This window comes from Tamandua tetradactyla, chromosome 4 (genome assembly GCF_023851605.1).
Source record: "Tamandua tetradactyla isolate mTamTet1 chromosome 4, mTamTet1.pri, whole genome shotgun sequence".
In the NCBI taxonomy this organism is placed as follows: Eukaryota; Metazoa; Chordata; class Mammalia; order Pilosa; family Myrmecophagidae; genus Tamandua; species Tamandua tetradactyla.
This window is the reverse complement of record NC_135330.1, coordinates 77,666,039-77,690,680: the sequence shown is the minus strand read 5'-3', so window position 1 is coordinate 77,690,680 and position 24,642 is coordinate 77,666,039. Positions and strand designations below refer to the sequence as shown.

At 36.5% G+C, this 24,642-nt stretch overlaps 1 protein-coding gene across 1 annotated transcript in view; it reads right to left on the bottom strand.

The window, feature by feature from the left end:
- The window catches only part of SPATA17 (spermatogenesis associated 17), a 312,689-nt gene that overhangs the window by 5,179 nt on the left and 282,868 nt on the right, over nt 1–24,642 (bottom strand). Inside the window, exon 10 of the mRNA XM_077157846.1 lies at nt 2,624–2,706. Within this exon, the coding sequence (XP_077013961.1) occupies nt 2,626–2,706 (81 nt within the window). The 3' untranslated portion in view covers nt 2,624–2,625. The remainder of the gene's footprint in view (nt 1–2,623; nt 2,707–24,642) is intronic.

Here is a 24,642-nt window from a genome sequence, read left to right as displayed (position 1 = left end):
ACACAAATTATTTTTTTGGTGGTAAGGGGTAATTTCTTTGATTAATGTTTCTCTTCCATCTATTCTGCCCTCTGGAATTCCTATTTTAATTTTATTCTTTTTAGGTGTCAATGTTTTCTTAGTTTGCACCTTTTTTGCATTTTTCTTCTTAGCTCCGAGAGAGTGCTTTATTTGGGTCTTCTAATTGATCCTACGCATTCATTTAGACTTTTAGTTTTCCATCTCTAGCAAATTTTTTCTATGTTTCATATTTCTCTTTTTTGTGTGATAGCCCATCTATTTCACTGATACAAAGTCTCTCAAAAAATATTAGATTTCTCTTATGCTTTTCTTCTATTTCTTGCAACAATATTGCTTTTCTTGGAGCTAACTATTCTAAGAGCACAGGTTGTTCCTCTTTTTATGTTTTTGTGAATTTTCCCCTATGTAAAATGTGTTTGCCATCTGGCCAGACTTATGTAAAGTTCTAACTTGTTGCGTATTAATAACTGCAATGGCTCTATCAATGAGTACATAATACCCTTTAGTTAGTCTTGTGGGAAATCTCTCCCCTTTGTGCCTTCCCCATGAGAACCCTATGTAGCCTTTCATTCCTACATCTATCATAATTTTTACTCTTACTTGAAGCTTTTTCATACAGGTTCTGCACAACAAGAGATAGCCACTGCCTGAGAGATTAGTCGCTGGTTCAGAGGCTGAGAACTGTTTCCCAGAACTTCTCCCACCATAAATTGCCCATATATTTGCTGTTCAATGCACAACCTTCCTACTCCCTCCACAGCTCTCTCCATATTCAGAGGTTGTTTAACTGTCTCAGTCCATATTTCCAGATTGTGACCATTCAAAATCCATCCATGCTATCCATTTTGATAACCAATGAAGTAGACTGGATTCTGAATTATTTTGGCTGATTTAAGAAAAAGTGATGTCTGTCCTTAAGAGATGATGATCTTCCAATATTAAATAATTTTTAAAAAAATGAGTTGTTGGTTCTCTATCAGAAAACTTCAGGAAAGAAGTTTTAAATGAACTGAACAAGAGTCTAGACTCATAAAGTAAGTTCCTTGGTCAGGGACAATATTCCCAATTTATCTATTAAGCTGCTGTTAATATTTCCATATAGTCAGAAATCACACAGCTGCTGCTGCTTTAGAGTATTCCTGCTTATGCTGGATGAATTTCACCAAATAAACATTAACTAATATCACTGGCATAATTTTCATTGTTTTCCTAAATGATTGACTATGATCATTATGTTACTTAACCAGAATAAAGTCTTAGCATAACTCAAAATATATACCCATTTGTGAACCAACAGTATCCTTTTGCATTGAGTACTTATATATTTTCACATGATGACGTGACACTGGTTTCTTTTCCAGAGTTCCATGTTAATGAAAATATTAACATTAACAAATGTATGTTAATGAAGATATTTTAAAAGTGATTTTTTGTGTGTGCCTGAACTATTTAACAGTCCTTTTTCTATTTGGCTTTGCTGCTTTGAACTTATTTTCTCTGCAGTCTTAAAGAATCTGAATTAAAATCTTAAGTTACACACAAATATGGAACACTTTATTTAGACTTCTTCATGCTGTGGGCAAAAAATACTAGATAAATCCACCAATATGTAATAATAAATTAAAAATCCTCGAAGTAGTCATTCCACTTGGTATTCCATATATTTTTTCCTATTAGCTCAGAATACTTCCTATTGCCCTCAGGTGTTCCTTTGGAGTAGCTAAGAGGTAGATATTTGTATCTACATATAGCACATTAACTTCCCATTTGCAGCATTCAAAGTTATAAGTGGGTAGAGGAGATATTTACACTAAATCCAAGGGATCTGACTTTCTTGAATCCACCAATGGCTCTTTCCAACAAACCAGTCCTTTTCCCTTGGTTCCTGATTTAAGAGGATAATGGAAATTCCAACTAGCATGATTTTCATTCTGGCCCTTTCTCCTTCGATAGTATTGATCTTTGCAGATGTTTTCTAATACTCCTTTAAATTGGGTTGAAAATGTCAGAATACCTTCTATGAGTCTTACTTGGATTGGAACCACATCTCTATTCTAAAATACCTTAGCAATTGAATAACAACATTCATTGAGAGCTTATTTTGTGATTACTGATTTTTTTCTTGGTATTTTTGTTCTTCTCTATATTGGTTAAATTTGCTCATTAGAGAAACTAGACTCATTTCTTTGGAACCCCTAAGATACCAATACTTAAAATAACCAGACATTGAGTACGAGATTGTTAATGACACTGTATTGACACAACACTGAGTATTTTAGCTCTTTGACACCATTGTTTCAGCACTGTATTGTGTAAAATTATTTATTGTATTACTTTAATTTACAGAGAATGAGTACTTCAGATTTTTGTCAGTTCTATTTCTTAAAATATTTTGGTATCAATTTTGGAGAAGAGATTTGAAAAACAAAATTCATGATTTTTCAGCGTTGAAAACCATCAGATTGGAATTAAAAAAAATCATGAAGTCTTACTATGTATAAATGTAAAGGCATGGGTTTTAAAAATACTTGATAGTTAAGTCAAACCCATTAAAATTTGTGTGATTAACATGTTTAAAGTACTTTTGAGCAAAAATACATACCTTTATACAATTTGCCCAGCTTTTGAATACAATTTTCCATACTTTGAGAAAAGATCAAATGATGGTAATACAGTTTGGAAATCCTAGGAACAAAAATATAAAAGATTACCACAGAGCTCTTACTGATTTTGTATGATCATTGTTTTATCATTATAATTTAGAATATATCAAATGGGTAGATAAATGTTATTTAGCTGCACTTCAAATTTCCCATCGTACCCATCAAAACAAAATCAACATTTGCAGGTAAGTCTTAGCAGTGTCATCGGTTGCAAGCCAGATAGAATGATGCTTTCATTAAACACATAGTTATAGATACCTATGAATAGAACCTGCTAGAAGCTTTGAGTGATGCTAAGATATGCCATAGTCGCCTGTCTTCAAGGAACTCACAATCTGCATCCTCCACTTTGGCCAATAAGGCCCCTATGATTTTCCTTTTGGCTGCTTCTCTGACATCATTTATTTCTTTCTAAAATTCTCTTCATTTAATCCTCTCTAGCAACACTTCTAGTCCTCGAACAAGTTGCATCTCAGCATCCTTCTAGTTACAGTTGCCTCATCCTAGACAATTTTATCTCCAGTTATTCCCATGATTTACTCCCTCCCTCCCTCATTCACACCTCTGTTCAAAGAAGCCTTCCCTGACTACCTTTATCTAAAACAGCACCTGTGAAGCTCTACCACCTTAACTGGCTCCATTTTCTTCATAGTGATTACCACTCTGAGATAATATATTTATATGTTGATTTTGTGTCCTCCACAACAATGTAAACTTCCTGGGAATAGATATGTTGTCTGCTTTGTGCAAGACAAAGATTTGTGACTGAATGATAGAAAAGGGGAAAATGTAAAACACAAATAACCATAATAAGGGGTCAAATGTGGTAAGTATCATAACTTTGAAATGCTAAAGGAGTTCAAAGGAAACAGAGGAGAAATCATTTTTTGTCGGATAACCAGAGAAGCAGCATTGGATTGAGAATAGAAACGAATGCTTTTCATACATGTTAAACAGGCAAAATTATTAAAGAGATGAGCTATGAAATCAACAGTGAATATTTTAAATAGTCATATATATAAAGGTATATACTTCCCTTTGGAGAGGAGGTGTATCCTTAATGAAGATGATTTGGGCAGATTTTTTTTTTTTAAGACAAACTTAGGAAAGAAGGGCCTCTGCCCTGGTCCCAGCTCTTTACAGGGACAGAAACACATGCAAAATAAATGTATTAAAGAGCATGCGGGGACCTCTGTCCCTAGGGAATATCTGTTTTTATGACTAACACTATCATCCAGCCCCCGGGGAAAGCCCCACACCTGTTGCGCTGTGATTGTGAAACAAAAGTGACTGAGTACAAAAGACATTAAGGATTGAGGGTTGTGATAGACACTGCTTTTGAGGACAAAGAGAATTTAAGCAGCAAAATGCTTAGAGAAGAGAAAAGACTAATTGATTAGAACAAAATTCTTCCTCTTGGATAGTATGAGTGCAATACAATTTTATATAAAAATGGTTGTTTCCTTGTGATACTGAGCACCTATATTGCTGCTGTCTTTTTGTTCCAAATTGTGATGTGGATGCACACAGGAATCAACGTGGTATTTGCAATAGTCACACATGCTATCACAGGAACATTTTGTAATAGGAAATAATTCATATCACTCTTAAAGTTAAGTGTATGAAGTTCGGGTATAATGTGCAAAGCATAGAACTCTGAACCCTAGAACTGTGAATAATTTTATTTTTATAAATATATGCAATAGTATTTAATTTGATTTTCAGAAAAGTAAATGAAAAAGGTTAGCTTTATTTAAAGGATTTAAATTTAAAATGTGATATTAATTATAATAGTATTTTTCATTTTAATATTCTTGATTTCAAGTATTTTAAAATTAGCTTTAAAAATCATATACCATAACTTTAAATTTTCATTCTGTAAATTTACTTTAATTTATACTTTTGATAAAACTATATTCAGATGCTATATACTGTTTTTTAATCCAGTCTCCTTTTACATCATTTTTCAATCCAGTTTATATTACTACTGATAGTACAACACAGATTACATACAAATCTTGGCTCTAAAATTGTAATTAGTAATTATGCTGAAATAAATAAAAAATAAACAAAAATTCATAATAATGCATGATTGATTTATGTCTTTATTGTATAACTCATCCAAACATTACAGACCCATCAACAGAAACTCCATGGGAACAATTATTAAATTCACTAGCTTTGATACTTTGCTAACTTTCAGGCTTTACAGGCAGTTTTTAATTGTATTGTTATAATAAATATATTCACTAAGGTGAAATGACGAAAATTTCTTTAGCAGTCAACTTGACTTGTAACTTTTAAGTCAGCCATACAGTATGTGGCCTCCATTGCTCCTGCCTTGTTCCCTGTAAATATTTGGGGTGAGATGACTTGTCATCTGTATACTTACAGATGCATGCAACTGACCATCAGCCTGTTCTTCTCTGGGCCCAGAATGCTTTTCCTTCAAAGGCCTCAATTTCTAACCTTTTAAAGTCACCTTTGTGTATGCCTTCTATCTTCTCAACCATTTCTATATTCTAAATACCGCTCTAGAAGGAGCAGTTACCCAATTCTGATAAAAGTGATGTATTCTAAAAGCTGTCTCTTACATTTCAGATAGTTCTTGATATTTTGACCAAAGTACTCCAGTGTTGATTAGACTCATGTAGTACCAATCTTCCTTTATATGTATATAATTTTTGTTTCTGTCAAAGCACACTGAGAATGTTCCTTTATGGTCTTTTATTGGGGGGAAACTGTGGTTTGGTTCTTTCGATTCTTTTTACCCTCACACCCCACCTCATCACTGGCTTCTGATACTATCAGTATAACCCAGTGGAAAGGGCTGTGGCTTGGTTTTAGAGCTGCTGATTCATTTGTTAAACATGTCTTGAGCACTACAATGAGTCCTAGCCCACACGGAGCTAGGTATGAATTCCTGAACTGCTAGTTGCTAATGATTTTAGTTTAGATGAGGTATTTAATCTATCTGACTTTTCCCCTCCTCTGTACAATGGGGGTGTCTCCCTCACAGGGTTGTTGCAAGGATTAAAAGATTTGGCACTCAGCTCCAGCATTTGTCTCTCCCTTTCCTTCAATGACAGAAGTCTATTCATATTGTACTCACTATGTTCTTTCAGAAATCAGATTAATTAAGTAAATTCCATAAACACTTGTAGGAGACTAGCAATGGAGAAATAATGTAAGGAAACAGGACTTGAAGGTTTTTAATCATATTCTCCGTCAGTAAAAATATTTGGAGCAAACAATCTTTATAAATGCCTAGCTCTTGCATTAAGTTATATATGTATAATACTGTAGTAACATTATATAATGCTAAATATATATTAAAAAAAATGTAAACAGAAGTTTAAATAGTTTCTTTCTTCACTCCAATGGCTCTTCTTGTACTCAATTTTGGATTTCCCTGATATAATGAATGAAGCATCATTTAATTTTGTGTAATACTTCTTTGATATGTGTATTCAACAAACATTTGAGCATCCAGTGTGTCAAGTACTATGCTAAGCTCTAACCAATAGAATGCCAAACTTAGTCCTCTCTTCCCAAGCCCTACACAGCTGGTGGGAGAGTCAAATCATAGGCATTTACAATTGTGCCTGCAAAAACAACATGCGACACTTTGAAAACCTACATGCATTAAAAGAAAATCTTTCAGAAAGATATTAGCACTCATTTTCGACCTAAAATTCTACACACACATAGAAAACAGGGTACTTGGCCCTAGAGAACCAATGACAGTTACCTCGGTACAGGAAGAAGTGAAAATGCAATTAGGACAGTTCTGGTTTTAGGAAAAATCTGGTGTTGATTATCCCAGTTGTAAATTTTCCTCTAATATACAAAACAGGGCAGATTGCCATGGGAAGCTTCTTAAGAACTTCAGAAAAACCACGTGCACTACACTGACGCAGTGTCACTTTTTAAATGGGGGTGGGGGGTTGCTTTTCTGAAAAATAACCTCATCAAGGAAAAACACTGGGAATGGTAAGTCTAAATCCTGCCATGGTCCTTGTTTGCCAGGGCAGACAGCTTTTGCTATTAGGATGCCCAGCCAAACACAAATAATCCACTGCCAAAACGAGCTCCTTGGGACAATTTAGGAGTCTTTGGAAGTGAACGGCTCTTTGAGCTGGAATGAAGCCCAGGTCCATTTGCAAGTCCAAGTCAAAATGACAAAGAGCAAATTTCCTGGGCCACTCACCCCCTAAGTATAAGATTACTTTGGGTTGGCAGCTGCACTGTTTATCTAGTTAGTTAAGGCTCTTCACCTGATACAACTGAGTACTTAAGCAGTCGGCTTCAGCGTTAAGTAAGCAAGACAATACTGATAAACCGTAATAGACAAACCCCCAGAGATTAGAGTAATAAAATGAAAATCAAAGGTAATGCATATATTTTTCAGCTTAAAATGTTTTATATATATATACATATATATAATATATATATATATTCAGTTCTAAAATATTTCAAAGATTTTTCTTTTACTTTAAAAAAAAGGTGGTGGATAGATAAGAAATTTTAATTTAATATTAAATGTTGAACGAGACCTCAATTAAGATCTAGCTTGTGCTTGGGATTTTACATACTCTTTGAGTGTATGAAGTTTAGGCAAGTTAAAAAGGCCCCTTAGATCACCTGGCATTATCCCTGCATGATGAAACTTTGCTCTCATTATATGTTGAGAACTCTGTGCTGGCATGAGCATCTCTATAATTTTGAATATTCAATAATATGCCCACATATTAAAGGGCTATGGGAGTTATTGCCTTCTTTTTGTTCACTCTGAGTTCAGAAAAACAGCTGGAAGCATTCAAATGTTATTTGTGTTCTTCTAAAGCCCAGTTATTTAGGGTTTATCATGTACTGTTCTCTCAGTTAAGCTACTTGCTTATGATCCCAAAGAAACAATTTTTTAAATGCATTATCAGTCTGAACCCTAAAAAAAGAAACCAAGTTTGTTTGTGTTTAACACTATTCCCTGATCTCAGTGATGGTCATTTGCAAACTTTGTTATGACTTTAACCCAGAGACTGTCTTGCTTTGGAGCCAAGATGCCTGGGCTTGAAATCCAGTTTTCCTCTTAAGAAGCTTTGTGATTTTTTGACAGGTTATTTAACCTTTCTAAAGCATCAGTTTCTTCATTTGAAAACAGGGATGAATAATATGAAATAATACCCTACTCATAAGGTTGTTATGATGATTGATTTCATATATATAAAGCACTTAAACCAGTGTCCATCATATAGCAAGCACTTAATGTATTAGTTGGTTTCAAACTAAGACATTCTCAACCCTTTCCCTCCCCCTTTTCCTTTTAACAGTTGTGGAAAATAATCCTAAATCATGCTTTATTCAAAGGTCATTTATATTTGACTTTGATATACACATTTCTACTGGCATTTCAACATGGGTATATCTAAATTCCAAAACTATATATTTGAGTCTCTACTGGTTATTTTGCCATATTTTTATCTTTTCCTTCTTAATAGTTTCATCTGTATTTCCCTTTGCTTCTCCTCCATCTTTATAGACTTGGTTATAAATGCACAGATAGGAAGTGGCAAGGCAGACATGTAAACTGAAGAACGAATGACAGGGTTTCTTGTTTGACCAGTTCATTGAATTGTGAAGCTGGGCATGAGAAAAGAGATACTAGTTACATAGATAAATCAGAAGGAATAGATAGAAATATAGAAATACACCAAGACCTAGAAATATAGATATAGTTATAAAATGTGGCCTTAACTATTTACTTTCAACTAAAATTTTGATATTAATCAAATGGTTTCTTAATAAAAGTCACTGAAATGGACCATCCAACTAGATGCATCGCTGCAGTTAGAATGGTCTAAATTCTGTTAGTTGGTGTGATCACAGACCTAATGATACCAGGGTTAGAGGTTCTAGTAACATTCTTTCATACACAAAGATGAACCACTTTAAATAGAGGGAAATTTGTATGAAACTGGCACTAGAATGAAAGTTTAGGTATGTCTGTGCTTAGATCCACCGGAAAATACGCTGCAAGTAAAATGTGGAAAGACCGTATCGGAGTGGCTTAAGGAGAACTTAGCAAGGGGAAAAACAACTGATGCCGGGGCTGTGATATCCTTAAGCACTTAAGTGTTAGTGAGTAGGAAAACAACTGAACGCCAGTAAGTAATTAGGTACTTCAAGAAAATTTTCCAGAGGAGGAAATAACCACAAATGCCAGGTTACATTTTGTTCACAATTGTATCCCCAGGTTTTAGCACAGTATCTGCTACAAAGTAGGGTTTGATAAATATTAATTGGCTGCAGGAATGACTGAATGGATAAGCAAACTTGGCCCTGGGCCAAGCAAGATAATCCCTAGATTCATCAGTAAATAAGCTATGATGACGTGTTTATATGATGATTTCTTTTATAAGAACACATTATACCCATAATAGAGTCAAACTCTGCCAGGTGCACTTATAGTTGCATGAAACTTGTATATTCTACCAGAATATTACAGACACTATGTCTTTCACAAGAAACAGTGAACAAACATATAAATGAATGAGAACATGAATATATAAAACAAACTGAATTTGAAATATTGTCTACTACTATTTAGGGAATAAGTTATAAATAATTCTTCAAAGACTCCAACCATACATAGATAACCTGAAATCTTAACTTTATAAGAAGTTTCATTTCAATAGTCTTATTTTAATGTAATTTCTCTGAGATTATATGAAATATAAATGAAACTTAAAAAATCAGTATTCTCATAACCTTCTACTAAATTTAGGATTTCACATTATCTTTGAAAATCACATTTATTAAACTGATTTCTTTCTGCGCTTTTTATAATTGGCTTTGAAACATCATTTATTCAATTATTCATCCTTTCTTTCAAAAAATATTAATTGAACACCTACTTATGCCAAGCACGGTTCTAGACAGTGAGGCTATAGAAAGAAACAAAAAAGCAAGACATTCCTTTATGGAATTTAAGTCTAGTGAGGGAAGAGAGATAATAAGCAATTAGATAAATCAAAGTATAATAAGAGCTATAAAGAAAAATAAGACAGGAAAGGAAAGATACACTGAGGGGGTCAGGGAAAGGCTGCCTGTGGTAATATTTGAGCACTAATCTGAAAGAAGTGAGAGAACAACCATGCAAATGAAAATATGAGCATGACTACAGCAGTCAATTCTGTCACTCCACATTAGTGCTACTTCATGTGTCCCCAAACCCTCTAAGATACTCTTAAAAAGACTGATTTATCTTCTCTAAGATTTGGAAGGCCACGTGTGTGGTGGTCTGAAGCTGTATGAGCCCCAGAAAAACATGTTTTTAAATTTAATCCATTCTTGTGAATGTGAGCTCACTGTAAGTAGGACATTTTGATGAAGTTACTTCAGTTAAGGTGTGACCCAGCCCAATCAGGATAGGACTTAATCCCATTACTGGAGTCCCTTATAAGCAGAATGAAACTCAGAAATAACGAGAGAAAGCCACAGGAAGTACGAAGCTGAGCATTAACGGAACCTGGAAGAGAAGGGAGAGATCAGGCGTGGCTGCCACGTGCATTGGCACGTAACAGTGGATCCAAGGACAAAGGACACCAGCAGCCAGCCCCAGAATACCAATCTTCAGAAAGAAAGCATTGCCTCGATAAAGCCTTGATTTGGACTTTCTTTTAGCCTCAAAACTGCTAGCAAATAAATTCCCACTGCTTAATCTGACTCATTTCGTGGTATTTGCTTGAGCAGCCTAGAAAATAGGACCAGGAGGGTTGGGTGCTGCTATTGCAAATACCAAAAAACATGGGACAAGTTTGGAATTGGGTGATGGGTAGATGTTGAAAGAATTGTGAAGTACTTGAGAAAAAAAAAAAAACCTAGATTGCTTTGAAGAGATTGTTGGTAGAAATGTAGACATTAAAGGTACTTCCTATGAGGCCTTAGAAGGAAATGATGAATATATTATTGAAAACTGGAGGAATGGTGATCCTTATTTTAAAGTGTCAGAGAACTTGGTGAAATTGAGCTCTGATGTCAGACGGAAGATAGAAATTAAGAGTGATGAATTGGATATTTAGCTGAAGAGATTTCTAAGCTAAGTGTGGAAAGTTCAGCCTGGATTCTTCTTGTAGCTTATAGTAAAATGCAAGAGGAAAGGGACAATCTGAAAGCTAAACTTCTGGTCACAAAGAAACCAGAAATTGATGGTTAGAAAATTCTGAGCTTCTGGAAAGTGAGTCCCCAGAGACTGGTGTTCCACACGAAGGTTTAACTGAACATAGAACCAGTCAACAAATTCTCTGTAAGTTGTGATTGGAGGTGCAGTCATCCAGGAAGCATCTGTGAGAAGTCCTACTGTCTGATGGTATTGATCCTTATAAAACTGACACGTTTTTTTGTGAGATCTGTATGTACAGAACTATGGCCAGCCTGGACTAAAAAAGACAGAGATGGGATAAATTGAAGCAGGAACATCTCCAACGGAAGAACCATGGAAACTGAGGTCTGGACTGAAGATATCTCTTTGGGCCCCTGTATGTGGAAAAATCTGCTCTTGGACAGGGCAGGCTTTATGCCCCATTGTTCAGGAAGACTGCTGCTATTCCAATGCTCAGAGATGGTGGGGTCTGTGCCCTGGAATTCATAGAGAGTCTGGCCACCACCCCAGTGCTCAGAGAGGATGGGGCCTTCACACCAGTGTTCAGGGAGAGCATGGCCACTGAGCAGGCACTTGGAAGATGGAGGGCTATTTCTTCATCAGGCACAAAGGAGAAAACATCAATTCATTGATGACTCTCAAACTTGAAATCTAATGGAGTTGCCTGGCTGGGCTTCAGAATTGTTTGGGACATTTGACACTTGTTTTCCTTCCAATCTCTCCCTTCTGGAATGGAAGTTATATCTATGCCTGTCCCTTCATTGTATATTGGAAACAGATAACTGTTCCCTAGGTTTCACAAGTCCACAGACATGGGGCAATTGTGAAACAGGACAGACCACACTCACAACTGATTTTGATGAGACTGTACTTAGCATTGCTCCTAAAAAGACTTAAGGCTTTTGAAATGCTATGATGGTATGAATTCATCTTGTATGTAGAAAGAACATATCCTTTTGGGGACCAGCGGGTGGAATGTGGTGGTTTGAAGCTATATATACACCAGAAAAACATGTTCTTAAATTTGTTCCCTTTCTGTGAGTGTGAACCCACTGTAAGTAGGATGTTTTGACGAAGTTACTTCAGTTAAGGTGTGGCTAAGTACACTGACGATGGGTCTTAATCATATTACTGGAGTCCTTCATAAGAGCAATGAAATTCATATAGAGTGAGAGAAAGCCACAGGAAGCACAAAGCTGAACATCCACAGAACCCAGAGGAGAAGAGACAGACCAGGAGAGGCTGCCATGTACATGGCCAGGTGACAGACGCCAAGAACCAAGGATCACTGACCGCCAGCACCAAAAGGCCAGTCTTCAGGAGAAAAGCATTGCCTTGATGTAGGCTTGATTTGGCCTTTCCTTTCACCTCAAAACCATGAACAAATAAATTCCCTTTGTCTAACCTGACCCATTTCGTAGTATTTGCTTGAGCAGCTAAGGAAACTAAAGTGGTGTGTGTGTGTGTGTGTGTGTGTTAAAATTCCCAACATCCGAAAGCAGTTAGTGTATTTGGTATTTGCAGTGTAGAATGTAGGTCAGCATCAAACAATGAAAAAGTATTGTTCTTTCTATACTGGCAGCAGGAGAAAGGCACTAGGGCCTTGTTGTAGATAAAATGAGCTCCATTGATTTAATTTCTTTCACCAGGCCCTGCCAAATCCTAATGCTGTCAATGCACTCTGCATAACATGTGCTGACATGGCCTTGGCCCCTGAGGAAAAGGTTTACAATAGTTCAGCCAGTAAGTGGGACCTAGCCTATAATTTCTAATTCCCACTGGTGCATTTATAATCCTTAAGCAGCATTGCCCAAGAGAAACATTTAGAGAAATAAAGGAGACTATTAATAATGGTTACATATTTCTTTCATTGATACCATAAATGGTGTCTGATGTCAAAAAGTAATTAGCCAGAAAAAAGTTCACAAAGAAATAATACTTGATGCATTGCTGGGCAGGTGAGAGCTGGAGGGTTTTTTTTTTTTTTTTTAAGTTAACAGTAACTAACTTTTGTTAAGGCTAAATGTTCTTTTTGCAATGGTGAACTCTGGTGAGGAAAACTGATCTTCCTCCAAGAGAAAAGCTAACAGTGTACTTCCCCACCACTTGTCTTGAAATGGCTCATGCCTAAGTTTTTGATGGGATTTATTATTGTTTCTAGACTAGCTGGAAGGGAAGCTTCTGCATAACATCTCTTGTTCATTTTCTAATTACCTTCTGAAAAGCCAAATATCCCAGAAACAATAAACTGGCTAATTTAAAAAGCACTGCTAACTAAAATGAAGGGCGATTTTCTACTCATTTTAATGGCCTTAAAAGTGTAAATCTTACCCTTGGAATCAACTAGTCATCAGATTTTAAAATAAAAAGTAATATTGCCTTGCCTTCATATAATCCAGTTTATCTTCTTTTGTATGTCATTCTCATCAAACAATGCCTTCTGCTTGTTGGTTTACTTTCTAACTCTGAGAATGTGTATGATAATGTGTGGTATAAAAATCAAGAAATTAGTCTCACAGTGGGGAGTCTGCTAACAACAACGTTTTAATCTCATCCTTCAAGCAGCAGCAGAAAACATTAATTGCAGTTTAATTTATGCAACACATATTTCATTTTAACTATGCTTAATTTTTGTCCTGCTATAAAAATGTCAATAGTTCTGACAGTTTTTGCTTACAAGTTTTTTTAAATGAAAGAATTAAAATCAAGTGCTGTTTCTGAAAGAAATTATGAAAGATTTCTAATTACAGCTTATGTTTTTGAAAAATTGCTCATCTAGTAGTCCCAAAATAATATCTGGGGAACATGAAAATTGAAAGCTTTACTACTCAATGTTTCTAATTCTTAATAACATATACACATCATTATATAATAGAACTCTCATAGGAAGGAAATTTTTTTGTAATTATAGGATATAGCAATAAATGTCATTGAATGTTGACTTTTCTTTGTAGAAATGTTTTTGTTAATTCCTCTCAGGAAAACTAAAACAAGAATAAGTGAAATTGATTGCTGGTGATACATCACACTGAAGCAAAGAATACTAATATTAATAGAAGATGTAAGAAAACGACGAACAGCAAAACTGGACAGTATGAATTCAATTTAGGGAAACTAAGCTCTTACTAGATCCAAGTTTTACCTAATTTTGTCCCAAATAAAAATGCTACCACCTCCAGGAAATCCTTCTCTCTTCTGATGTAAATTAAATTTCCCTTCACTGAACTCTTATTGTGCATAATTACACCCATTTCACAACCCTTATTATGTTTTCTGCTTTGTATCACAGTAATTGCCCTACAAGTTTCATCTCCTGTAATAGATGATAAGATTCCTGAAGGCAGGATCCAGACCTTCTGTATTTATATCCTCCATCCACCACATTCACATAGATTTGAAAATGAAAACCTACAGGCATAATGAAATGTTCTGGGTCTTTACAATGAAAGCCATGGGTCACAAGTCAGCTCATGCACACAATCAGCTAATTTCAATTAGCATTATAATGCCTCAATTTAAAATATTAATGTATGGCTACAAATGAATAGGCATTTGAGAAAAGTCTCTAATATAAAAGACAGAAATAGTGATTTTAAAAAAAAGGACAGCCTAATTTAGGTGAATTTGAGACAACTCAAGAAATAGCAGAAAATATCATTTAAAAAGGCTAAAACAAATATTCTAAGAGCCATTAGAAAGGATATTGCAACCATTAAGTAAGAATAGTCTGCCATGAGAGCAGAAAAACCAACCTGAGAGAAAAAATGGAAGATAACCCAAAGAATTCTCCCAGAAAGAAAATCAAAATGTTACTGAGATAGAAATAGAAGAAAAAAGATTTTTTAAAAAAGTTGAGGATAAATTTGATCATAGTATTTGACCTCTGACTACAGGAAAAAAAAATTAGGAAAGAAATAATGCAAGAAAATTTCTGTAAAACTGAATGACAGAAAACTCTGACTTAAAATTTAACAAACAATATTCAATGTAGAATTCTATATTTAATTAAACTATCAAATTTCTTATGTGATAGAATTTCAGACATGTAAATTGTCAAAAATTTCCCTCATATGGAATCTTTATCAGAACTTATTAGAGGATGGACTCCAACAAAACTAGGGAGTAAACCAAGAAAGAGTTAGATATGAATCCGATAAAAGTAAGAGTCAAAGTTAATTCTCAAAATGATGCTGAAGGGCAGTTTTAGTATGATAGCTGTACAGCAGGCCTAGACATAATCTTAGCTGCAATAACTCAAAGGGCTCCAGAATCAAGGTATCCAGGAAAACAAAACAATCCCCCCCCCATTATCTGATAGGTTTGATCATGTAAAAAATTGCATTGAAAAGCTGTTAGAGGATATGGGGAGACTTGACAAGAGGTATAAAGAAGAATTAGCAAATGGGAAAATGGCAACCATTTTCTCCAGGAAATATAAAAATTTATACAAGAAGTAAACATCATAATAGAACACTTCTTTGTTTAATAGGGAACAATATTTACACATTCAAAAAATTATAAAGCCTGAGTTTGCTCAAGACTTATGGTATAATTACATTCAGAGAAAACATGGAGGTGACGGTATATGTGCTGGTTTGAATCTGTTGCGTACCCCAGAAAATCCATAACTTTAATCCTCTTTCATTATTGCTGGGTGGGATATTTTTTATTGTTTCTATGGAGATGTCACCCACCCAATCATGGGTGGTACTTTTGATTAGACAGTTTCCATGGAAACATGTTGCCACACATTCTAGGTGGGGTTGCTTATTGGAGCCCTTTAAGAGGGAAACATTTCAGAAAAAGCTTCAGAACCAACAGAGCCCACAAAGCCAGAGACCATTGGAGATGGAGAAGGAAAATGACCCCAGGAAGTTATTGAAGAAGCCTGGAGAGAAAGCTACCAGACATTGCCATGTACTTTTCCAACTGAGAGAAGCCCCAAACATCATCAGCCTTTTTGAGCCAAGGTATCTTTCCCTGGATGCCTTAGGACATTTTTATAGCCTTGCTTAATTTGGACATTTTCGCAGCCTCAGAACTGTAAACTTGCAACTTAATAAATTCTTTTTTAAAAAAGCCATTTCATTTCTGATATAACATATTTTGTAAGCTTTACAAACTAAGACAGTATAAGAAATTGAGTTGATGGCAAAAGAGAACTAAATCCTCATCTACCATAATTATTAGTCAATTGCTAACATCTAAAATTAATAAATCAAGAGAGAACATTTTATTTAACAAAAAGATAGATGAGTTAGAGTGGTCACCTCTGGAAAGGAAGAGTGGGCATATAGGAAAGAGAAGTGTGGATCAGGAGATTGACAGTTTTCATATAAATCTTTGAACATATTTATTTCCTATAACCATGTATTCTACTGTGCAAGCTGTTGGAATGGAATATACCAAAAATTTTTGAACAGCTTTCAAAAGGGGGAGTTTATTAAGTTGCGAGCTTATAGTTCTAGGCAACGAAAATGTCCCAATTAAAGCAAGTCTATAAAAATGTCCAAATTAAAGAACCAACAAGAAGTTACCTGCACTCAAGAAAGGCCGATGAAGTTTAGGGTTTCTCTCTCAACTGGAAAGGCACATGGCAAACAAGGCGACATCTGCTAGCTCTTTCTCCAGGCTTCCTGTTTCATGAAGCTCCCTCGGAGGCATTTTCCTTCTTCATCTCCAAAGGTCTCTGGCTGTATGGACTCTGCAGTTCCTGTGGCTCTAGTCACTCTCCAGCTTTCTCCAAAATGCTTCCTCTTTTAAAGGATTCCAATAAACTAATTAAGACCCACCTGGAATGGGTGGAGTCACATCTCCCTCTAATTAATACTCACAGTTGGGTGAGTAACATCTTCATGGAGATAATCTTCTCAGGTCTCCAACCTAAAGTACTGAATAGGGATTAAAAGAAAAGGCTGCCTCCACATGATAGGATCAGGATTAAACCGAGGCTTTTCTAGGGTGCATAATCCTTTCACACCAAACTGGCACACTATGCATAAATATTACCTTGATAAAAAGAAAATAAAAAATATTAAGCATGCAAAATTATTTAATATTCTTAAAATTTATGTTTCTTTTCTACCTGGATACTTATTTATCAACTACATTTCTTTTGAGTAATTGAGGCCCTAGTTTTTATCACTTTCATTAAACACCTAGTTACATTTATCTTAAATACCTAAATACATAGTGTCTCATGTTATTTGTTTTGTATCTTCATCATATCTTCCTTTCTGAGTATTTTTAACACTTCCCATAAGCCAGTATAGATACTAAAACATATTACAATTCTGATAAGATAGTCAATGGAAATACATTTATTTTGTAATACTAGATCCCTTTGGGAGTTTTGGGAAATTACATGCACATTTATTAGTCTATGTACAATACTTAATGTCTATATTTACATCAAATTATTAAATTATTAAAGAAGATGATCTATTTTCTGAACTTGTGTTCTTTTACCCAAGTAAATGAAATTAAGAAGGCAATGTGAATTTCTTCATAAGCTATTTCATACTTGGATGCCCGTGAACTTTATTGAGTCTGAACTAAAAACATTAGTAGGTAAAATACTTTAGGATTCAAAATATTAATGAGTATTTATTTGCTGTTGCTAATCAAGACACACTTTTTTCAGAACACTTAAATATAACTCCTAATTTAGACTTAATTGAAAGACATTGTCAAATTCAAGAACACTGACATCTAATACATATAAGAATTTAATCTTAATGTTTAAACCATTAGTTATTATTCTTGAACAATGTAGAACTTATTTGAAGATTGAAAGATAAAAATGGAGCAATTTTTATAATTATTGCTTTTTGAAACTATGGTTGGCACTATGTAGGAGAAAAAAATTATTGAATAAAGTTGAATTCAACTATGTATGTATTATTTTGACTTATACTTTCGTTCTGCAAATAAGAATTTATCAGAAACAAGGCCAAAAATTGTGTCTCACTACATCAAATATGCAATCACTGTTAATTAGCTGACAATTCTTTTTAAAAATTATACTTTTAAAACTAATAAAAAGGGTCATCATCAACACAGCCATGCAAAACATTACTATGAAAAAGCCTCACTGGACAACTGCAATGAATGCCTTGAGCTGACTGACTTCTTTTCTTAAAGACCTATAAGTACCTTAAAGGCCCAAAAGACCCAAACGGTGAGGAACAAGTATGACCCATGAGGAAGTATGCTATACTCCAAAAAAAAACTGCGTTAGTTTTCTAATTTACGTAGACAGAAATCAGGGAAATAGGTGTGGGAATGGATATTAAGGGTGTGGAATAAGGATGAAAGGAAAGACGGATTAGGCTGAATTTATTGATATGGACCCACTAAGCAGAGATTCTTTTTTCAGTGTTGTAGCTTAAGGAGTTAGAAAGGGTGTCAACATTTGTTTGGATGGCTGGTTGAAACATGGATCAAAAAGTGGCTGACATTACCTGAGGATGAAATGCCAGAACTGAGCTAGTATAATGTAGATGAGGGGATCCAGAGGCTTAGAGAGATGGGAATGCTGGAGCGGATTTATCATGGAAGACCTGCTCACACACCCCAGGAATGTCCAGATGACACACCCTTTACCAGGACAGTGAGGAATAAATTTGTGAGACTAGCTCCATCATCCCTGAAGAGATTAGCTCCATAATGCTCAGTATTGCCCTTCTCTGTAGGTCAGATATTACTGTGGGATCTGTTGTCACTGAGCTGGAATTCTTGAACACAAGGGGATGATCAGATCCCAAGTTGGCAGAAGCCACATGGCAGCATTTGATCACCAAAGACAAGGTGAGTGGGGCTCCCATAACAGAGAACAGACTCAAAGCTGCAGTCAAAATAATCTGACCCATAGAGATTTATGGCAACGGTTAGTAGATCACAGACTCCCAAGAAGTGAAACATATGGTGGTTCAGTTTTAGCATGCTCGCCTTCCATGTGGGAGACCCGGGTTCAACTCCAGGACCGTGTGACCTGCCCCCCAAAAAAACACACGGGAAGCCTACTAAATTCTTGTTTGATCTGGATAAACAGAAGAGTTCTAGGTCAAATGAACAGAACACAGAGTCACAGCACCTTAATCAATTCCCAGACTGGAGACAGTTCACAGATCCAGAGCACCTGAATAAGGGGAATGCCAAATACACTTGGGAAAGGACTCTTGTTACCTGCCAAAAGATTTTACCATTAATTTTCCCCACAGCCTTCCTCAAGAAGACTTATGGATTTTCACTAGGGTAAACATTCACTGGGGAAAGGGATATTTGGGGGATTATTAGACACTGGCCTAGAACTGACATTAATTCTAGGAGAAACACAATATTATGCTGGTCCACCAGTCAGAGTAGGGGCTTAAAGAGGCCAGGTGGTCAATGGAGCTTTAGCTCAGTTCCATCTCACAGGTGGTCCAGTGGGTCCCCATACTTATTCTGTGGTTATTTTCCAAGTTTCAGAATTGGAATAGACATACCCAGCAACTGGCAGAATCCCCACATAGTTTCCCTGACTTATGGAGTGAGGGTTATTGTAGTAGGAAAGGCCAAATAGCAGCCACGAGAACTGTCTCTACCTAGCAAAACAGTAAATCAGAAGCAATATCGTGTCCCTAGAGGGACTGCAGAGATTAGTACCACCCTTAAAGAATTGAAGAATGCAGGGGTTGGTGATTCCAGACGTGGTATCATTGTTTGAGCAAGTCAACACATTCCTTGGTATGCAGCCATTGATCTAACAAATGCTCTTTTCTCAATAGCTGTTAGTAAGGACCAGGAGGAATAGTTTTCTTTCAGCTCTAGGCGAGCATTATACCTGCACTGTCCTACCTCAGAGGGATATCAACTCTCCAGCCCCATGTCCTAATTTTGCCCATCGGGACCTGGATCATTTGTCCCTCCCTAAAGACATCACACTGGTCCATTATATTGATGATATCATGTTGATTGGACCTAGTGAGAAAGAAGTAACAACTACTCTAGACTTATTGGTAAGACATTCACATGTCAGAGGATGGGAAATAATTCCCCCCAAAAATACAGGGGCCTTCCATTGTAGTAAAATTTCTAGGTATCCAGTGGTATGGGGCTGTTGAGATACACCTTCTAAGATGACGGATGAACTATTGCATCTGGCCCCTCCTATGACCAAAAAAAAAGAGGAACAACACCGAGTGAGCCTCTTTGGATTTTGGCAACAACATATTCCTCATTTGGGTGTGCTATTCCAACCCATGCGTTGAGTGACCAGAAAAGCTGCTAGTTTTGAGTAGGGGGCAGAACAAGAGGAGGCTCTGCCACAAGTTGCTGTGCAGGCTGCTCTGCCACTTGGGCCATAAGATCCAGCAGATCCAATGATGCTGGAAGTGTCAGTGGCAAATAGAGATGCTGTCTGGAGTCTTTGGCAAGCCCCTGTAGGAGAATCACAACACAGGCTCCTAGGATTTCAGAGTAAAGTCTTACCATCTGCTGCAGATACTCTTCTTTTAAGAAACAGCTTTTAACCACTTCTGGGCCTTAGTAGAGATTGAACAGTTAACCATGGACCACCAAGTTACCATGAGACTTGAGTTGCCTTTCATGAGCTGGGTGTTGTCAGACCCGCCAAGCAATAAGGTTGGGTGTGCACAGCAGTGCTCTATCATAAAATGGAAATGGTATATATGAGATAGGGCTTAATTAGTTCCTCAAGGCACAAATAAGTTACATGAGGAAGCGGCTCAAGTGCCCATGGCCCCCACTCCTTCCACATTAGTTTCTGTTTCACAATCCAGAGCTATGGCCTCTTGGGGAGTTCCTTAAAGTCAATTGATTGAGGAAGAGAGAACTTGGGCCTGGTTTACAGATGATTCTGCACAATATGCAGGTATCAGTCAAAAAATGGACAGCTGTGTCTCTGCAGCCCCTTAGTGGGATGTCCCTGACGAACAGTGGTGAGGGAAAATCCCTTCAGTGAGTGTAACATTGAGCAGTGCACCTCATTGTTCATTTAGCTTGGAAAGGGAACCGGCCAGATGTACATTTGTATATGGACTCATGGGCTGTTGCTAATGGTTTGGCTGGATGGTCAGGGACTTGGAAGGAACATGATTAGAACCTTGGCAACAAACAGTTCTGGGGAAGGGTCTTGTGGACAGACCTTTCTGAGTGTGCAAAAATAAACATGAAGATATTTGTGTTTCACATGAATGTTCACTAGAGGGTGGCTTTGGCAGAGGAAGGTTCAGTAAAGAAGTGGATAAGATGACCCATTCTGTGAATATCAGTCAGCCTCTTTCTGCAGGCACTCCTGACACTACCCAATGGGTTCATGAACAAAGTGATCAATGGTGGTATGGATGGAGGTTATACATGGGATCAGCAACATGGAATTCCAATGCCAATCTGTCTACAGCCACTGCTGAGTGCTTAATCTGCCAGCAGCAGAGACCCACACCCAGTATGCAATATAGCACAATTCCCCAAGGTCTGCTACCTGATGGCAGGTTGATTATATTGTACCACTTCTATCATGGAAGAGGCAGTGATTTGTTCCAACTGGAATAGACACACACTTGGATATGGGTTCACCTTCCCTGCCCTCAATGCTTCTGCCAAAACCACCATTCGTGGATTACAGAATGTTTCATCCACCACTATGGTATTTCACCCACAGCACTGCTTCTGATTAAGGAACCCATTTCACAGCAAATGAAGTGTGGGAATGGGCATATGCTTATGGAATTCTCTAGTCTTGTGGTCCCGAAGTGTGGGAATGGGCATATGCTTATGGAATTCTCTAGTCTTGTGGTCCCATCATCCAGAGGCAGTTGGGTTGATAAAATGGTAGCATGGCCTTTTGAATACTTAATTATGGTGCCAATACCTTACAGGGCTAGGGGAATGTTCTCCAGGAGGCTGTGTATGCCCTGAATCAGTGTCCACTCTATGGTGCTATTTCTCCCATAGCTAGAATTCACAGAACCAGGAATCAAGGGGTGGACTCATTCACTACCACCTCTGGTGATCCACTAGGAAAATGTGGGCTTCCTGTCCCTCAAACCTTAAATTCTTCTGGTCTGCAGGTCTTAGTTCCAAAAGCAATAATGTTCTTACCAGCAGACTCAATAATGATTCCATTGAACTGGATGTTAAGGTTGCCACCTGGCCCCTTTTAGCTTCTCATGCCTCTGAATCAATAGCAAGGAAGGAGGTTACTGTATTGGCTGGGGTAATTGATCCTGACTATCATGGGGAAATAGGACTGCATCTATACAGTGGAGGTAAAGTACAGTTTTCCTAGAATACAGGAGATTCCCTAGGGTGTCTCTTAGTACTACCATGCCCTGTGATTAAAGTCAATGGAAAACTGCTGCAATTCAACCCAGGTAGGATTGCCCAGGAACTTCAGGAATGAAGGTTTGGGTCACCCCACAAGGCAAAGAACTGTGGCCAGCTGAGGTGCTTGCTGAGGGTAAAGGGAACATGGAATGGGTAGTGGAAGAGGGTAGTAAAAAATATGAACTATGATCCCATGACCAGTTACAGAAATGTGGACTCTGATGGTATGAATACTTTTTCCTTGTTTTGTTATGTTTATGGTAGATTTGTATATAAACCAAATATCTTTTTCTTCTTTATCTTATCCCCTTATGATATGACATAAGTTGTATTGTTCATGTTGTAGTATTTAAATTTCAGAATATCAAGTTTAAGAATGACTGTTATGCAAGGACTTGCACCCTATTCTGGAGAGATTTTGTGCATTTCTAGTTGTATGCAGGACATTTGAGTATTGTTAGGTGATAAATATGTCCATATTGTGTTCTATTTAGAGATTATAGCATGGTTTAAGGTAATATGTATAGCTACCAAATTGATAAGGGGTGGATTGTTCATGTGTCAACTTGGCCAGGTGATGGGGCCCAGTTGTCTGGTCAAGCAAGCTCTGGTCTAACCCTTACTGCAAGTTCACTTTGTGGCTAGTTAATAAACTTGTTTATTAAATCATCAGCATCTTGATTGCCTCCATGGATTATTGCATCTATAGTTAGCCAGGGGAATGTCTTCCACAATTAGTGGCATTCAGTCTAATCTGCTGATAGCTTTAAAGGAGAAGCCAGAATAGAGAATCACTCTCTCCACCTCAGTCAGCCAGCCTCTCTTGGGGGATTTATTAAGATCTTCATTGGAACTGTCAGCTTGCTGCCTGGCCTATGGAATTTGGACTTGTGTATCTCCACAATTGCATGAGACACCTTTATGAAATCTCATATTTATAGATTGCTGCTGTTGGATCTGTTTCCCTAGAGAACCCTGACTAATATAGTATTGTTTACCAGAGACTCACTTTATACCTAAAGATGCAAATAGGTTGAAAGTGAAAGGACACAAAAAAATATTCCATGCAAACAGTAACCAAAAAAGAGATGGGGTAGGTATATTAATATCGGATAAAATAGTTTTTAATACAAAGCTGTTATAAGAGACAAAGACACTATAAATTAATAAAAGGGATAATCCACCAAGAAGAAACAACAATCATAAATATTTATGTACCAAACCATGTTACTCCAAAATACATGAGGCAAACACTAGCAAAACTGAAGGGAGAAATAGAACCTCTATAGAAATAGTTGGAAACTCTAATACACCACTCTCATCAATAGATAGAGCATATAGACAGAAGATCAATAGGAAAATATAGAATTTGGATAAGATGATAAATGAACTAACCTAACAGACATATACAAACATTGCACCCTCAAACAGCAAGATAAACATTCTTTTCAAGCGCACCTGGATCATTCTCCAGGATAGATCACATTTTGGGTCACAAAACAAGTCTCAATAAATTTAGAAAGATTGAAATTACACAAGCAATTTGGGACCATATTGTAATGAGGCTAGAAAGAAACACCAGGCAGAGAACTGGAAAATCCACCAATATATGGAATTTAAATATCACTCTCTTAAACAATCAATGGATCAAAGAAGAAACTGCAAGGGAAATCAGTAAACATCTTGAGATGAAAGAAAACAACAACATGAGATATCACAAAATACATAAGATGAAACAAAGTCAGTGCAGATTGGGAAATTACTAGCTGTACACATTTATATTATAAAAAAAACAGCTAAAATCGAAGGCCTAATTGCATACCTAAAAGAACTAGGAAAAGATTAGAAAATTAACCCCAAAGCAAGCTGAAGGAAAGAAAGAAAAATTAGAACATAAATAAATAAAATTGAGAATTAAAAATAGAATTAACAAAAACAAAAGTTGGTTCATTGAAAATATCAATAAAATTGAAAAACCTTTAGGTTAACAGACAAAAAAAAAGGAGAGAAGATGTAAATAATTAAAATTAGAAATGAGAGGGAGGACATTACTATTGACCCCTCATACATAAAAAAGGATCTTAAAAGAATACTGTGAATAACTGTATGATATCTAATTAGAAAATGTAGATGAAAAAATCTACAGATTCCAAGAAACACATGAACAACCTACACTGACCCTAGAAGAAATACAAGACTTCAACAAACCAGTCATAAGTAAAGAGATTGAATCAGTCATCAAAAACCTTCCACAAAGAAAAGCCAGGGATGCCCACTATCACCACTGTTATTCAATATTGTAATGGAAATTCTAACCAGTGTAATTAGGCAAGAAAAAGAAATAAAATGCATCCAAATTGGAAAGGAATAGGCCAAACTTTCCCTATTCACACATGATACGATCCTATATATTGAAAGTCCTGAAAAATCTACAACAGAACTGCTAGATCTGATAAACAAAATTCA